Below are 18,512 nucleotides of genomic sequence, written 5' to 3' on the forward strand. Positions count from 1 at the left end.
GCAGGAGTTGTCCAAAGACTCAGAGGGCTGAGACCACACCGCCTCCCAGCTGCCCCCTGTGCAACCAGGAAGGTCTGGGCCATGTCTGGGGCAGCTGGGGGTGGGAATGGCCACTCAGATCACCCCCAGGGGTGTTGTGAGCCGGCTCTGCTGCCAGCACTCCTCCCTGTGGTGGACTGGGGGCTCCAACTAAAGGTGGCCATGCCAAGCCCATGGAGGGGTGCAGCCTGGACTGACCCAGGGATCTGGAGGGAGAGCTGGGCTTGGAACCCATGTCTCCTGACTCCGAAGTTCCCTGTCCCTGGTTTGAACAGAAAGATGTGGTGTTGTGAGTCTACACTCTCTGAGTGTAGACCCTGTAACTGGAGATCTGTGTTTGGATCCTGGTTCTACATCTCCCTGACTTCGTTGCCTCTACTCTGAAGCAGACTCCTACTTCCTAGAGCTGTGAGGCCTCAATGATGAGGGGCAGAGCCTGGCACGGAACGGGCACTCAGAAACAACCGTCATTATCAGTAATAAGAGGAGATAAGAAGACCCCACTACCAGCCAGGGCCCTCCAGCGGCCAGCATGTCACAGGGTTGACCCCCTTCACCGGATTCCCCTGGGGGCAGGTTGGCATCTACCCACCCCCCGGCCCCCTGGGACATGCCAACTTTGGAAACCACAGCAGGTAAGGTTTAACTGGGATTTGTATACCTGAATCGAAACCCACCGCTTTTCAACACCCTGACAATTGCTGAAAAGTACCAGAGTTCTCAGAATAATCTTTTGCCGAGGAAAAGTAAACATTTCTCAAGCTGGCATTGCCCTTGCCCCATCTGGCCTGGGTATTGTTGTCCTTATTCAGGCCCTGTGGTCACCGAGCTGGCTGTCTGCACTGAGAGGTGGGCGTTTTCTGGGCTGGGGCATCCTGCCCGTTGCCTCTGCCCTACTTTCATCATTCATGTGGGGTCTGTCTCCCACAGGACTGGGAGTTCCTCAAAAGCAGGCTTGCTGGAGGGACACCGGTGGCCCCTGCCACGACACAGGGCCGGGAGGACTCTCCTCGGCGGGGGGCCAGACCGCAAAAGCCGACTCCTAACAAGGCAGGGTGAGGGCCCGGGAAGCCCAGGCTCGAGCAGTCCCCTTACTTGTACACTTTGGTGTTGTACGTCTTCTCCCCAGGGAAGCCAAACATGCCGCAGACCACGCGGGAATTCTTGGCTGTCCAGTGCTTGTCACAGATCTGCTTCCACGTCTTGCCGTCCTTCACCTCCACGTAGCCCTCCGTCACGGGGGTGCGCTTGCGGTAGGCGGCCAGGATGGCTCGGATCCGGATGTCCTCCACCTGGATGTTCAGGTTCTGGGAAGAAGGAGGCACAGGCGGAGGGGGTTACGTGCCTGGTTCTGCCCCGGAGGGGTGCCCCTGCCAGTCTGCCTCTGCCCTCAGGCCTCGTACACGAGGGGGGGGGCAGTCAGGAGCAGTTGAGGAGGAGCCCCAGGACCCTGGCGGCCTCTCCTAGGTGCTACTAAAAGCCCAGGGAGCACTGTGCCCCAGCCCTCTCCTGGGGGTTCTCAGAATAAGTGAAGACGGTTCTATATTAAAAATAAGTTGGACTTTGTATTTTACTCCAAAGCACATCTGTGCATACATGCGTGCTGATTGTGGGTGTGCGTGTGTGTGTGTCCCCACTAATCTTTCAGTAAAATTGAAGTGTGTCAGGCAGATGAGCCTCAGCCATCCTGATGGTGGTGCCATCTTGCACACTACCTCCTCCCCTGGGGGTCGGCATTCCTCAGTGAGAGCATCCCAGGAAAGAAGGGGGAGGGCATAGAGGGAAGAGGGGGAGGAGAAGCTATGTGCAGGGCCCAGGCCTGCCCAGCAGGGGTGTAGGGATGGACACAGCCATTGGGCTGTGGAAGGAAAGGAAAGATTCCAAATGAGTTGAGGCCCTTGGAAAGCCTACTCCTTGCCTCCATTTCCACCCCTACCCCCGTCCATCTTTCTGTGGAAGTGATGAAAGAGGCAGGACCCCCACAGGAGGAAGTGGAGAAGGCTGGGCATGGGGAGCTCCTGCCTCACTGGGGCTCTCCTCCCCACACCCCTGACACTGAGCCGCAATGTCCGTGCCCCAAGCCTACTCCAGAGGTCTGGAAATTTGGTAGAAGGACAGAAGGCCTCGAGAGGCCAAACTGGATGAGAGAAATGGGGGGCTTCCTGGAGTTAGTGATACCTGGGTTCACCTACTCTTCCCCCAAACACTAAGGGAGCTCACTCCCCAATCTCTCAGTTCCAGCCCCTCCTCTTCCTGCCCCTGCCCAATGGGACCACCACCAGCTCTTGCAAGGCTCCCTGAGTCCCTGCCTCCATCTCCCTCTTCCATCCATGTGCCACAGAGCCAGCCACCAGTGCTCTTTCTAAAACAGAGTGATCCTGTCCCTTGACTATACAGGAACACCGAATTACTTAGTGAGGTGCCCGCAGCCGGTCATGACTGATTCCACCTATGCCTCCAGCCCCTTGCTGCCCCCAGCCCCAAATCCATATGATTAACTTCAATACAACAGTAACAGACTCCGTGTGTGAGCCACACAAGGAGTGTTTTCTGTCCATTCCCTTACTTAATCCTCAAACAATAGAATGTGGTGGTTTACAACTCTTGCTGTCTTGTTTTCCAGATAAGAAAGCAGAGTCCAGTTATCTCCCAAGAACCACCTAGAGGCAGGGAGTGCAGTGTGGGCCTGGGAGTGAGCTGGGCCAGGGAGGGAGAGGGGTGGGGCTGGGCAGGGGCGCTGGCAAGGAAGGATGCCCGGGATCTGAGTCCCTGAGCTCCTGTCCAGCCAGGATGCAAATGAACCACGAGGTTGAACAGCACCATTATTTGGGTGCCCGGGGACTCGGGTCTCCTCGCCCTGGCTTCAGAGTGCACAGCCAGACTGTTTCAGCAGTCCGGCAAGGCAGTGGAAAGTATGTGGGCCGGGAGCGATGGCATTTGGCCCCAGTTCCTTTCCATGCAGAGAGGAAGGAAAGCGCCAGGGGCAGGGGCTATGTTTGCCAGCTTGGATCCTGGATCCTTTACAGCCTCCATTCAGGCCACAGGACCTGTGCCACCAAGACACGTGGACGCGGGCAAGCCAAGAAAGGGCCTGCGCTCTGGACCAGCCTGTGGGCCAGCCCCCTCCTGCCTCTTTCCACCTCGGGGGGCGGGGCTGGAATTCCAGTGTGTAATGCGTAATGACCAGAAGGAAAGTTACCATGGGGCACCAGCCCTGTGACTCCAAGGGGCAGGGGGGCTGGGCCGACTTCAGTACATTCACAGATCCAGCCCTCCTCACTTTCCCCCTGCCCTGGGGCAGCAGTGCAGGCTCACTAAGGGGAGAAGTCCAACGTGACCCTCAGCATCCCAGCTACGGCCGTGGGAGAGGGGACACAGCAGACCCATAGGCCCTCGTCTTGATGCAGGATGGCATTCTCTTCTGCAGAAGTGTGACAGCTGGGGGGAAGCCAGGTGGGCTCAGGATGTGGGAAATGAGGCTTAGAGAAGAGAAAGTGCTAGAACGAGGTGTCCTTGTCCTTATTCTTCCACCAACTCAGTGTGTGTGCGTACGCGTGCAGGTGTGTGTGTGCGCGTGCGCATGTGTGTGTGTGGTGTGCATCTGTTTGTGCACCTATGCAGTGCAGGAAAGGTCCAGAGGAACTCATTCCATCTAGTGCCTCGAAAAGTGGTCAGAGTCAGAGCTGTTACTTCAAAATGGAATGTCTTCTTTTCTCCCTCATTCCATCAGGCTCAAGTTCACCTCATTCATTCATTCAAAAAAACATAGTGTCTGCCCTCCATTGGCCACGCCTGGCTTCCTCCCAAAGCCCCAGCCGCAGGGCCCTGTCTCTTCTCTTAATAATAAAAACCACAAGGGCCCTTACTTTCCAAATGCCAACAAGGTCATTACCCATCAGGCTCTGTGCTCGCTCAATCCCCATGACAACCTCGGGGCTGATGGCACACCCCGTTTCCTCCCCCAGGTGCAACATGAGAAAACTCAGCAAGGTTTTGCAACCTCTCCAAGTTCACACAGCCAATACGTGGGTAACCAGGGTGAAAACCGAGTTCTGACTCCAAGCCTGCGCTCTGGACTGGTGGCCTCTCTGCCCTCCCAGCCATGCCCTGTCCATTGCCTGGTATTGAGTTGACCCACCCGGGGCAAGGGCAGGGGCTCAGCCCTCTAAGAGGTCCCTTTGGGTGCCTGCACATTTGAGGTCCTTCCTGTTCTCTGGCTCTGCCGGGAGGAGCCGGGAGTCACACCAGAGTGTACGTGAGGAGAGAACTGCTTCCCAGCTGCTTGTGGACCCGGGCCAGGGGGCGGCAGGGAAGCCCTTCGTGGCCCACGTCCAGGGCTCATTGCTAGTTAACGAGCTCACATAAGCTTCTCAGAGACCTCTGTGTAGGAAAACACACACATACGCACAGAACTTCCCTCCTTACCTCACTGCTCTGGAATCTCTTCCATAACCACAAGGGTTAGAATTTTTTTCCCCCAGAAGTTCAACTCCAAAAGAGAAGATTTGAAACACTAAAACCTATACATGTTTTTCTTTTCTAACAAAGAGCTCTCTAGACTTGCTGTTATACATTAAGCCCAATGGCCAGAAGCTGGTAAGGCATCCAGCACATTTTGAACTTAAGGTCTGAACGCTGTCTCTGGTGCCAGAGACAATAGTTCACCCAGATCTCCAAAAAGGCCTTCCTCCAAGGAATGCATAGAACCTTCTAGACTTGTCCTACTCAGAACTCCTCTCATCCCCAGAAGAGCTTGAGAGTGATGATCACGCACCTCCCAAAGGGAAAATCAAGGTGCAGGGAGCTCAGGCCCCTGCCCTGCTTCAGTCAGCGGGCTGCTGGAGAGAAAGCTAGTGCAGAGGTACCAAGGCGGGACTCCCATCTTGTGCCTGCACGACATTTCGCATTTGCAGCATCTGTGTATGACTCGCAAATTCCACAATGTGACCGTCTGGGGCTGTGGCCAATGAGGAAAAATCACCAATTCTGAAAGTCTAGTGGAAGATTGCATCAGGTAAAGATAAAGGGGGAGGCAAGGCAAGCAAGCAAGCCTTACGAGGACGCGCTTCGCCATCGGAAAGCTCGGCACCAGGTGCAAAGCCCCCCACCCCAGGAGGAGTGCTTGTAAGGGCCCCATCTTAGCCCAGCTATCCTCCTTCCCTCTGCTCTAGAAGCTATCACTGAACACCAGCCCAGGCCCTCCCAGCGGAGAAGGCAAGCCGGGAGTGGTGTCAAGGAGGGAGGACCGCAGCTGCAAGACACATGAGCGCACTGTCATCCCAACCACAACGCACGGCTGGCTAACGGCACACAACCTTGGCTCGCTTGGCAAGACCCGTCCCCGCACTGCTAGCGGGTTCCTGCATCTTGCTCTCACAGCCGTCGGCTGGCTTTTTTCAGCTGTTTCAAAAACTGGCCTTCCAGGGGCGCCTGGGTGGCTCAGTCAGTTGAGCGTCCGACTTCGGCTCGGGTCATGATCTCACAGTTCGTGGGTTCGAGCCCCGCATCGGGCTCCATGCTGACAGCTAGCTTGGAGCCTGCTTCAGATTCTGTGTCTCCCTCTCTCTCTGACCCTCCCCTGCTCATGCTGTCTCTCTCTCTCTCTTAGAAATAAATAAAATATTAAAAAAAAACAACTGGCCTTCCAGGGGCACCTGGATGGCTCAGTCGGTTCAGTATCTGGCCTTGGCTCAGGTCATGGTCTCGCCGTTTGTGAGTTTGAGCCCCACATATGGTGAGCACGAGCCCCCCTCTGGGTGAGTACAGACCCCACTTTGGACTCCACACTCTCTCTCCCTCTCTCTCTGCCCCTCGTGAGATTCTCTCTCTGTCCTCGCTAACTCGCACTCTCTCTCAAAAATATAATAATAATAATAATAACAATAATAATGTCTTAAAAAAAACAAGATAGAGATTCATTTTCCCAACCCCCAGCCTGGCACCTTCCTCAGCACCTCACACCCAACACATCCAAGATACCCTCAACCTTTCCTCTGCCCTCCGAGTCAGGCGCCTGCCCTTCCAGCTCGCGGAACACAAGCCTCACTTATCTTCCGCACCTTCCCCTCCTCACACATGCAGCCACATGGCAATGCCTCGTCTGGCCTTCCATCGCCGCCCCACCCCCACCTTCCATCTCCAGGTGGCATGGAGAGCCGTGGAAGTGAAAGAAGGCACTATAATCCCATCGTTTCACACAGGCTGAGCGTCTCCCCCACATGGGGGGAATCGCTGCCCCGGTCCACCTCACATGCCACCAGCACACTCATCCACCTTGCCCACTGCGTGTCCACATCTTGCTCCAAACCTTCCCATGGCTCCCCAGGCCTTCGGTGCCCTGATCTGATCCACACCACCCTCTCCCTTCCCTTTTCCCAGCCAGAAATGTTTTCTCACTGCTACGGATATCGCTCCTTAAAGCCTGGCACAGAACCTCCCTGCAATTCCCTCTTCCTTCTCTCTCTCTGTCAGAGTCCTTCAGACCTCAGGGATCTCATCCATGCATCTGAAAACTGACTGTGGAGAGCTGCTACACCCCAGGCACTGAGGGAGCGCCTGGGACACACAAGCCAACCAGATAGCTGTCTGCTGTCACTCATGACAGAGGACGAAAGAAACACCACCATCTCCTCCACGAAGCCCCCTTCCCTAAACATCTGGTACACAGAGATTTGATGTCTTGTTTATTCCCCTAGCATCTGCTTTCTGAGCCAGCCAATTAGTCCTTGACTTACCCTAACTATCTTACCCTAACTAGTATTATTTATCTTTGCATATGTTTTGCCACCTCCTTGAATTGTGAGTCTCTCAACGGCAGAACCGGGCCTTACTCATTTTTGTATTCCCCATGGCCCTAGTGCCAGACATGACACATAGTGGGTCCTCAAATATTTTTGGAATGAACCAATAATGATTTCTAAAAATCCAATTGTAGGAGTTCAACGTAGCTGAATGTTGAGCTCTCAAACTGAAAATTTAATCAAGACTCCCTTTATTCTTTGTTTGATGGAAAATAAACAACTAGGCAGTACTTGCTTCTCTTCATACCTGTGTGACTTACAGACAAGCGGAAGGTCTGAACTTTATCCACGCGCTCCCTTGTCTGCGCTATTAACACCCTCACTTTCCTCTCAAAATCCGATGCTAGGGAAGTTACTGAGCTGAATGAAAAGCTGATCTGACTGTCAGCACACGTCTGGTTGGGGTAGACGTGTGGGGTAGCTAAGTGGGTACCATCTGTAAACGGTATGAGGCAAGTTGTAGTAGTAGAGTCTGGCTACACTTTAATGATCTCCTTTTGATCAAATCAGGAATTCACAGAGTAAGAAGCTAAGTAAGAAGTAACATTCTCTATCTGGCGACTTCCAGCCGGGTCAGATGGATGAAAGGGAAGAGAGAAAGCGTTGCAGTGACTTCTGCTCCTCAGCTCGATGGGATGGACACCAGTCGGGGTGGGTGGTGTGGACAGCTGAGGTCATTCTGAGCCACCAGAGGAAAAAACCTGCAGTCTGTCTGGGTCCTCCTTCTATAAATCAAGAGCCTTGCAAGGCTGCTGGAAAATCGAACGCTCTGTGTTTCATTTTCCAACCTGAAAGCACTGGGGTAGGTAACAGAGACTTCTTCTTTGGAGAACAAGCGAGCCCTGCTGTCTGTCTGCAGGAAGCTGGCAGGACACCTGTCCCAGCAATCCGTCCCTCCGACCCAGCAGGGGAGCTGAGGCCGCAGACCAGCCAAGTCCTGGGCCGGACTCCCAGCTGGGGTACCTACTGCTCCTCAGAGGAATCCTCCACTACTGGACGTAATCTCCAGGAAGCCAAGGCTGTCTACTTCTTCAATCTCTTTATTCCCAGTGCCAGGTGCTCAATTAAAATGTATCAAATGAATGCACGACCAGACACGGCATCCTTAACAGCAGCTGCCTTAACAACAGCCTCCTGGGAATGGAGTGGGAGGATTCCTTGGCACTGACCCCTCTGACACGGTTGAAGTCTCATCTGAACCACTCCGGTCCGCTGCAGAGCTGGACTGGACACCAGCAGCCCCACCCTAGTCACATCAGTGGCCCCCTCACCCCCTACAGAATGATGCCCCAAGCAGGGCAAAGAGAGTCTTTCTCCTGCCCACTTCTTCCAAATAGCATCCCTTCCATACAAAATCTTCCATATTCTCTCCCTTTCCAAACTGCCACAAATTTTCCACCCAATTTCCTCTGTTCAAAGTTTGAGTGCGTGCTGTCCATTCATTTACTTCATCTAAGGTCAATTATACTGCTACTGATTTATTTCACCTAACAAGTAAGTGTAATGCTACCTGTTCACGTATTTCACCTCGCAAAGCATTAGAACGGTATTTATACTTTTCAAAGAGTTGTGTGAAGACCGCCCTGGCCAGGGACCTGGTTCCCAGTTTGTCAGGATGTGCATAACTTCAAATATTTCGTTCTGTTATCCGCATAAATGCCCTTTTGCTTTCCAGATGCTATGACCTACTTTTCATTGGGAAAATATGTCACCCTGGAATGACTTCTCCTGTGCTCCTGCTGGTGGCGGTAAGCCCTGACCACATCGAGACTCAATAAATAGAATCATGGAATGTTAACACCGCACAGGATCTTATACCTACATCCTCTTGCCCAAACTCCCTGTGAGCTATGAGACAAACCCAGGACAGCTCTATCCGATGGCTCAGCTCAACAGCGCGGGAAGGCTAGGGATTCAGAGGCTGTGGGCTTTCACCAGGGCTCTTTACTCCCTCGCTGGACAGTGTGGCCACCATTTCTCCTGCCACAGAAGGACGCCACCCAGCCCCCCTGTGGCTATTGGGGAAGCACGACTAAATTTAGGCTAGGAGAGACCACCGCCTCTAGCACAGAGATGGGAACAGTCCCCCTTTCTTTCCTAAATCACCCGGTGCATTTAGGGGGAGGGGGAGGGGGAGGTAGGGGGAAAACTTTTGGCTAGAAAGTTCTCGGACCTTCCTAGAGGCCCCAGATGCAGCTGAGATAAGGCTGCGGCTGAGAGGCAAACCTTGAAGCATGTTGGCAGCTGAATGTGACTAATAAAAACCTGGACTCCTGGAATTTTAAGAATGCGCAACAGCCTCCGCTCCTGTGGTTAAGGGAAGAAAGAGCTTTTTCAGGTTGCAGTGCCCTGCCAGAGGATGTGGGAGCGTGGAGGGTAGGGGTACCAGATTCTCTTAGCCCTGTCCTCCTCATCCCTCTGTTGGCCTCTCTCCAGACCTCGGGGCTGCCTGCTGTCGCAAGGAGAAACTGAGGTTTGGGGGTCACCTGAGGGCTAGGCCACACCTAAATCTCACAGCCTGGGGGGTTCCAATCAGTTCTGGTAACCTAACTGCCTTTGCAAAAGAGCCTTTGAAAAATGGGCAGGTAAGAAGGTGGTGTGGGGAGGTGAAGGAAAGGAAACAAGCTGTACATTCCCTGATCTCACAACACACGGCCCCAGCCTTGAGCCCTTCTATGAGCACATGACTTAGCAATGCGCAAAACAGCCAGTGTAGAGAGCTTTCCTCAGGGTGGCATCTGGATTTGTAATCTCTTCTTATCTAATGTTTTTTCCAACTTGTCCACTGCCACAGACCGGAAACGAAGCCTCTCGATTTAAGAGCTTCTGAAATCCTGGGAGGTTAGTTGGGGCTCTGTTTTCTAGGTTTAATTTTTTTAACTTTTTTTTTTTTTTTAATTATTGAGAGACAGAGCATGAGCATGGGAGGGGCAGAGAGAGGGGGAGACACAGAATCTAGAGGAGGCTCCAGGCTCTGAGCTGTCAGCACAGAGCCCAACATGGGGCTCTGAGAACCCCATGGGGCTCATGAACCATGAGATCATGACCTGAGCCGAAGTTGGACGCTTGCAACCGCCTGAGCCACCCAGGTGCCCCTAGGTTTAAAACAGATCCATTTGCTCAGAACCAACAGTATGTTGCATTTCATGATTTGCTCCTGCTTGCCTCTCTTTGAGAAGGCTTTGAGGACCAGCCTCAGACCCCTTTGCCTTGTGAGAGTGCTGTTTTACAGAGAGGTTTCCAGAGCCACCAGGAAGGGTCAGTCACTCCAGACACGCAGCTGCGGTTCTCAGGCTCTGCCAGACCAGAAGTCAAGGGTGTCAACTTCAACTCCAGGGTCTGAAACAGGCCACAGGGCACGATGTGACAGTATGGTCTGTGTTAGCAGACCGGAGAACCGAGACTCTGCCTGGTGAATTTTCTGGATGCAATGAACCAAGGCTGGTTAATCAGTTGCCAGGCTAAACTACCGTAGCACTTTACAGTCTGCTAAGTACTTTTGCAGAAATCATCTGATTTTTTTCCCCTGTACAGAAATTTAAAACTACCTTGTAAATGAGGAGTGTAATGCGGTGTCATTTTGATGGAGACACCGTCACTGCTCTGGATCACAGACTGTCATAGCTGGAAGGGACTGAATTCAAGCAGCTCATCTTAATAAAGAAAATGGGCTTGCCCAGTGTTCCGGCTGCTGGCCAATAGGTAGCTCAGGGTCCAAACCTGTGAACTCTCTCTGGGTGGGGTCATTCATATAAAGGAGGTAGGCTTCTTCCCTTCTTGAGAAGGGAATTCATGAAGCATCAAAGAGCCCCTGAGGATGCCCCAAGCAGATGTAGGAGTTCATGGGGAAGCACAGTTAGCTCATTGAGTGAAATTCATCAGCCAGGTCCCTGGGCTTAGTGACTCATGCCTCTGGCATCCCAAAGTGGGATGAACTTGGTCTAGACTGATGCTCAGTTTTCTTCCACTCTTTGCTTGGGGGAATTCCAGTATGCTCCAGAGAAGGCACAAGCCTTTGAGGGCCATTTCCAATGATCTGTTCCCAGTCTCCAGGAGTCAATGAGGATGGATGCTGTAGAGCCCAGCCACACCCTTCACAGCAGGGTGGAAGGAGATGAAGTGGGAAGGGGGAAAGGTGTCCTCATTGGGTTCATTAGGCCAGTCATTTACCCCTGGGGTCATAAGACATAGACAAAGCTTTAACAGACATATCACAATGACCACACTCTACTCTTGGCCACGTTTGAATTTATGGACCCCAAACTGGGGAAGTCAAGGGAGGGCCTTAGGCACTCACACTTTAATGTGGAAGACTGAGGGCAGAAAATCTGCTCTTGCTTTCAAGGTCAAGCTTGTGGAGGCCCAGAGAAGAGGCAGGGAGAGAGCCAGAGCACATAGCACATACACCAGCCAGCATCCCTTCTGTGTGTGTGTGTGTGTGTGTGTGTGTGTGTGTGTGTGTATGAGAGAGAGAGAGAGAGAGAGAGAGAGATGCCAATGCACACAATGGTGTCCACTGCCAACAGCCAGCTGTGGGCACCCCCAGCATGGATTGGGTGTATTTTCTTTTTTTAATTTTTTAAAATGTTTTATTTATTTCTGAGAGAGAGAGAGACAGCATGAGCAGGGGACGGTCAGAGCGAGAGGGAACACAGAATCTGAAACAGATTCCAGGCTCTGTGCTAACTGTCAGCAGAAAGCCCGACACGGGGCTCGAACCCATGAACTGTGATATCGTGACCTGAGCCAAAGTCGGACTCCCAACCAGCTGAGCCACCCAGGCGCCCCTGGGCGTATTTTCATAAATGCAGAGTTAACAAGGGATCTTAGAACTTGGCAATCACCTCATCCTGCTTCCTTCCCAATGTAGGAATCTGGCTGCAACATTCCTGGCAGGAGGTCATTCCATTCCTGCTGAATGATTCTAGTGACAGGAGCTTGCTACTAATAGGGTAGCCCCATCCACTGTGGGTGTAGTAGCCTTACAGGTTATAGCTTTCACCCTGAGCTGAAATCTACAGCCATCCATTACCTTCTCATCCATCTTGGTTCTGGGTTAGAAGAAATCAAACATCTTCTCCATGGTAACATTTCAAATATTTAAAGATAGCCCACAGGTCCCCCCTCCTCTCTTTTCTTGACATAGTCTCTTCACTTCCTCATATGATACAGTTTCCAGACCTGCCTACATCCTGCTGGTCTGTCCTCTGGGTGACCTGGCTAAGGGATGCCCCCAGAACTGAACCCTGCACTCAGTTCTTGATCCAAAACAACAGAGTTTGAGGGAAGAATTCCATCAGTGCATCAGTGTACATTTACTTTTTTCTTTTCTTTTTTTACCAGCCATATCATGCTTTGGCTTAGACTGAGCTTTTGGTCGGCCAATCCCCTTCAGGGGTTTTAAAGATATAATCAATGCTTTTCAGTCATCCCCCCGACCGGCTTTCACTCTGTGGAGGATTTTTTCCCATGAACCTTGATATAGGATCTCATTTTCATCCCGAGTATATTACAGTTTGAGCCTTTTATCTCAACTTACTGAGGTTTTACTGAATCTCATTCAATCATGTCACATTCCAGCAGTCCCTCCTAGTTTTGTGTCCCCTGTACCTTTTATCAGCGTGCATTTTAATCTCCATGCAAATTTCTGCTGTAGGAGAGGCAGGAGGTAGGCCCCAGGGAATACTGTTAGAAACCATCCACCGTGTTCACGGGCACCGTTAGTCATCACACTGTGACCCCACCTAACTGCATGTCCACCAGCCTACATCTCTTCCTTTCGTCCACAGATGTTTCATAGGGGACATTTCTTTAGCCAAGAGGAATGATTCCATGACTTCAGCTACTGACATTGGCTATTACATGAGGTATTTTGGAGAAACTTCTCAGCATCCCACAAATATCCCCTGTAGGTGGTCTGGGTGGCTCCCTACCCATCAGGCCAGCTCTGACAGTAAACATGAACTCTAGCTCCAAAGTCTTAGATGGAGTGGCAACTCTCAGAGGTTCTCCTCAGATATCTTGAGACGTGGGCCCTTTCATGTCCTAAGTTAGGCTGGTATCAAAAGGAAGAGGTTACAGGGGACTGCTCATCAGGTGAAAGTCTCCTTGGTGTCTGTGGCTGGACAAGAAAGCTCCCAGTCTGGCTCATGGTAACCAGCCTGATTGTACGACAGCAAGAGGGAGGCCTTCTAGGAAGACGGCAGGTGTGGATGCTATGGAAGTCGTCCCCCCCAGGTAGTCCTCTCTAGGTTACAGTGAACTTATTTAGGATCTAGGTTCCTTGCCTCGAAATGATCCTCCAGCTTTTTAAAGGTATGCATCTCATCTTCTCAGGCTGTAAGGGCAGGAGGACAAGGGCCATGTTTTCTTTCCCTAATGGTATCGCAGACCATGCTGTGTGTGCACCAGGCACCCAACGGATGTCCAGAATAAAGGTAGGTACTAAGCTTTTCTGATGGACTCTTCGCTCTTCCAGAATAAACAAAGTACTCCCTAATATATTTTAGGGGACACTTCTCTTCCTATTCTACCCAGTCAAGTTTCTGCTTGCTCTGTGAGGCAGTTTCCACAGACACCTCTCTGTTGAAATGCCACTCACAGAAACTTTTTCCAGAATCATTCTTTTCTAATGGCAGATGAGTCTTTTCATTCCCCAACCTAAAATCTACTGACACTTTGGCTAACCTTCTTTTTATTCAAGCCATCAGTGACTTGATCTTCATTTGGCAATCCAAGTGTATTATTCTGAGGTTCTAGGCTAAACAGAAGCCCATTAAAGATGTTATAGGGGCACCTGGGTGGCTCAGTCGGTTAAGTGTCTGACTTTGGCTCAGGTCATGATCTCATGGCTCCTGAGTTCGAGCCCCGCATCGGGCTCTATGCTGACAGCTCAGAGCCTGGAGCCTGCTTCAGATTCTCTGTCTCCCTCTCTCTCTGCCCCTCCCCTACTCATGCTCTATCTTTCTCTGTCTATTAAAAATGAATAAATGTTAAAAAAATAAAAGTAAAGTATAGATGTGATAAATAAAATAAAGATGTTATAAATAAGCTCATATTTCTATTAAGCTCATACTTCTCAAAAATGAATAAATGTCAACAAAATAAAAATAAAGCTTATCAATAAGCTCATATTTCTATTAAGCATCTATTAAGATGCTATGAAGGAATGGTTTGCTTCTATGTGCTTATTATTACTTTGATATTTTATCCTGGGAGATTCTTCACTTTGGGGTATCACAATCTCAGTATGCATTCCTAGGAAGAAGAAAATTGGGGGGTTGGAGACACTGTTCCCATCAGGTTCCTGACACTATTTCTACTGGATACAATGGTGAATTAGCTATATCCCTTACCCTCCAGGATACATTAGAAAGATGAGATAGACATAAGTGTATGTTAATTTTTCTGTATGAGGTTATAAGGAGTGGAGAGAGAAAGTGTGAAATTAGGCTGGACAAGCCCATCCTCCATATCATAGACTTTACGGTAAAGCAAATTTGCCATCAATAACTGGAACACTAAAGCACGTCTACTTCTCAACAATCACTTCTACTTTCCCCCCAGATAAAACAGCAGCATGTGAAGAGGGTCAGCTAGAAGTGGTCTGATCCTGCCAGCTGAGAGAAAGCTGGAAATCCTCTTGCCATTCCCAGCATACTCAGTGTGCTCTAGGAACATATGACAAAAGAGAAGAATGGGATGACTCATGAGAGGAAAATGTAAAGACCACAGTCTGGGTAGAACTTCCCCCGGAGCCCAAATAGGGCAATTTCAAGTTGCCTTTCTTCAGCGCTGGTTCTGGGGTCAGCTGGAGGCTAAAACACAGTGAAGGATCCTGGGCCCGGGTTCATGACAGATCCCATAGTGCTCTGCGGGTGACCTCCACCACATCCCTGAGGAGGCCGCTCACTCAGCCTGTCCTAAGCCCCACACACCTTGTACATACAGACAGTGCCATAAACATTTATTGATTTTGGTGTTTGGGTGGAGAACTTATTGAAAAGCTAACTCTGAAATTTAGCCGTAAGCGTAGAAGGGTCACAAGCCCTTTGCCCTTTCCAAATGCTGACTAGGGTCAGGCTAGTTACAACAGAATAATCTGAGAGAGCTTTAAAAACGAGTCTCCTCCCCTAGTGGGAGATTCTGATTCAGGGGGTCTGGGGTGAGGCCTCAGTATCTGCATTTTAAAAGGATTCTGACCTCCAGCTAGTTTTGAAAACAATGGTTCTTTGGTAGCCAACCTCCAAGATGGCCCCTGATAGTCTTCACCTTCTGCAGTCACACCCTTGGGTAATTTTCTCCCAGACGGTGTACATTGGTCTGTGTGACCAACAGAATATAGCAGAAATGATGGTGTACTGCTCCCAAGATTAGGTTATGGAAGGCTGTAGCTTCCATTTTTTGTTCCCTTTCTGTCTTTCCCTTTTGAATCAATCCCTCGCTCTGGAAAAGGGCAACCGCCACGTCGTAAGCCTATAGAGAGGCTGTGTACAGAGGATCAGAGGGCTCCAGCTGACAGCCAGAAAGAAACTAAAGCTGGCCAACAGCTGCCTGAGTCAGCTTGGGAGAGGTCACCCTAGCCCCTGATGACCTCATGAGAGAATCTGGATCAGAGTCAACCAGCTAAGCTGCTCCTGGATTCCTGACCCTCCGAAACGAAGTAAGCTAATAAGGTCTGTTGTTTGAAGCTGCAAAATTTGGGGAGTAATTTGTTACATGGCAATTGGTAACTAGTAGATTTTCCCAGCCCAAAGGGCAAGCTCCTGGGCAGAGCACAGGAAGGCTTTCATGATGCCCTTTGTAGCTTCATTTCACACTACTCTTGGGCAGTACTGACCTACTTATCTCCAGTTCACGCATCAGTGCCTCAGTGCCTTTACCCAAGTCATTCTTTGTGTCTGGAATACCCTTTTACCACTGACAATATCCTCTTCCAGAAACCTCCCGTCAACTGCCCTGCACCAAACCAGGTTGGCTTGGGTGCCCTCTTCCGTGCTCACATGCTTTTCTTGGAATCAGTAGGCAAGAAGGGAGTTTCATGGAAGAAGGAAAGTATTCATGTGAGGGACTCATCAAGAGCATGAGACTTGCCTCTATGTGGTTGACCAACGAATTGTCAAACTTAAAGCCAGGAATCCTTTTGTCACTGCATACCACGCCCACGTCTTCTGTGTGCTTGCAGTCGGTGACACCCCAGCCATTGGAGGAGCAGGCTGCGAGGGTGGCCTCTTTGCCCGTGCAGTAGATATTATCCAACCAGATGGGCCCTGAAGGAAGCAGAGAAGAGAGAGACCAAGCACTGTGTCAAAGTAGGTTTGAGTCTTTGGGGGCACCAACGTCATACACAGGAAGAGAATTTGTCTCTAATTTTGGCAGTTATTGTGGCCATCCATCGATTTTTGGTATGTTTAATCTATTGAGTATGGTTCTAGACCATCTGGATTCCATTTCTGGAGTAGGCAGCTGATATGATTTGGGGATGTGGTAGACTGAATGTGAAATGGACAGAAACCAGATCTGAGCCCAGAAGTCGCGTGATATAGTAGAAAGGGCAGAGATGTTGGATACTAAGCTGGATTAATGCTGGCAGAGCCACTCAGCTATATGACCTTGGTCAAATCCCCTCTCGTTAGATACTTCAACCGCAGGGCTATGTGTACAGATTAGAGATAATACATGGCACATGCCTAGTTTATCATTGGCCCGTAGTTACTCAAGCTTGGTAACAATGATGATGATGGTGGTTTTAGTTATACTGACTATGGCACAAGCCAGACTCACGTTCCATCTGCAGCAGAGGCTGACTTCTGACCCTTTGGGGAAAATGTAAGCTATCCTACAACTGAGGCTTTGGAGTTTTTCTGGCATTTTCATACATATCACCTCCCCTGACTCTTGGTGCCTCAAGACATTGTTATTCCCGCTTCGCAGACATAGAGCTTTGGCTCAGAGAGGGTGGCTCATTCTGCAAGGCCACTCCCCAAACCTAGAACCTGGTCCAGTGAGTGCTCTTCCCACTTCCTGATGTTTCCTAGCCAATGACTCCGAGACAGCTCCACCAGACTAACCCATAGAGCCGCCACCTCATGTTCCAGAAGTCAGGTGAAGGCAGGACTGGGCTGCAGTCAAACAATCCGCCTGAGGGGCCCTGTGGAATTCTGCTCAGCTCCGTGTCTCTACCTGCTTTGCACTAAGTAGAGAATTCAGCATGCAAAGTACTAGAGGGTTTGTCACAACGAAACCTCACCTCAGACCCATTAGAATGGCTACTACCAAAAGGACAGAAAATAACACATGTTGGCAAAGCGGTGGAGAAGCTGGGACCCTTGTGCCCTAGCAGTTGGGAAAAATGTAAAATGGTGCATCACTATGGCAAACAGTATGGCGGTTTCTTAAGAAATTAAAAATGGGAGGTACAGGCTTCCAGTTATAGAATGAAAAAGTCATGAGATGAAAGGCACAATAGGGAATATAGTCAATGGTATTGTAATAGCACTACACGGCGACAGGTGGCAGTAACTACACTCCTGGTGAGCACAGCATAACGTAGACACTTTTCCAATTCCCATGTTGTACACCCAAAACTAATGGAACACTGTGTGTTGGCTATACTTCAATAAATAAATATTTAAAAAATAAAAATGGGATTACCACGCAATCCAGCAATCCCCACTTCTGGGATTATACCCAAAAGAGCTGAAAGCAGGGTGTCCAAGAGATATTTGCACACTCACGTGCAATACAGCATTATTCACAATAGTCAGAAGCTGGGAGCAACTCAAGTGTCCATATGGACAAACTGGTGGATACTTCCGCTGGACTATTACTCAGCATTAAAAAGGAAGGAAATTCTAACACAGGCTTGGCAACACAGATGGACCTTCAGGACATTATGCTAAGTGAAATAAGCCAGTCACAAAATGATAGAAACTAGATAATTCCACTTAGATGAGGTACTTAGAGAGGTCAAGTTCATAAAGACAGACAGTAGAATGGAGGTTGCCATGGGCTGGGAGAGGGGAGCATGAGGAGTGGTTGTTGAATGGGGACTGAGTTTCAGTACTGCAAGATAAAAAGCATTCCGGAGGTTGGTCGTACAACCATATGAAGGTACTAACACTACTGAATTGTACCCTTAAAAGTGGAGCAGACGGCATATTTTGATGAGTATTTTATCACAAAAATAAAATTTTTTAAGTGCTAAAGGGTTTTCAAATAGTGATTTTCATAAGTACCACTACAAAATGAAAGGAAACAAAATCAAATGTCTCCTTTCCCTCATGGCTTCAGGCAGGGCTCTGTAGTATAATGCAGCCAGATAACCTGGGCTCAATCTCTCTGCCTTGGGCTTGGGCACCACATAACTTGGCCAACTACTTAACCAAACCTGTTTCCCATTTCTAAAGTGAAAACAAGAATCCCCAACAAACAGGTCACCATGGAGATTTGATGAGATAATGTATGTGCTCAGTAGGTGTCCAGCCCCCCTTCCCTTCCTCCTTCTAGTAAATCAGAAAAACAGGGAATCCCATTGTTTTCACAATGAAAGGAAAACACAGATAAAAACACTCCCATTGTAGAGACAAGAAAACTGAGGAGAATCTGAGGTTCTTCAAGGTCAGAGAGGACACGGGGCCAGTCCCTGACTCCGGGGGGCCTTCCGAACCGTGT

At 50.0% G+C, this 18,512-nt stretch overlaps 1 protein-coding gene across 4 annotated transcripts in view; it reads right to left on the minus strand.

Moving 5' to 3' along the window:
* LOXL2 (lysyl oxidase like 2) overlaps positions 1-18,512 on the minus strand; it is a 94,219-nt gene that overhangs the window by 42,958 nt on the left and 32,749 nt on the right. For all 4 annotated transcript variants that reach the window (XM_077766636.1, XM_077766634.1, XM_077766633.1 and 1 more), the window contains exons 3-4: positions 15,933-16,108; positions 1,135-1,346 (exon numbers count right to left, since the gene is read on the minus strand). In XM_077766636.1, the coding sequence (XP_077622762.1) occupies positions 1,135-1,346; positions 15,933-16,108 (388 nt within the window). The remainder of the gene's footprint in view (positions 1-1,134; positions 1,347-15,932; positions 16,109-18,512) is intronic.

Source organism: Crocuta crocuta, unplaced genomic scaffold (genome assembly GCF_008692635.1).
Source record: "Crocuta crocuta isolate KB4526 unplaced genomic scaffold, BGI_CrCroc_1.0 scaffold225, whole genome shotgun sequence".
NCBI lineage: Eukaryota > Metazoa > Chordata > Mammalia > Carnivora > Hyaenidae > Crocuta > Crocuta crocuta.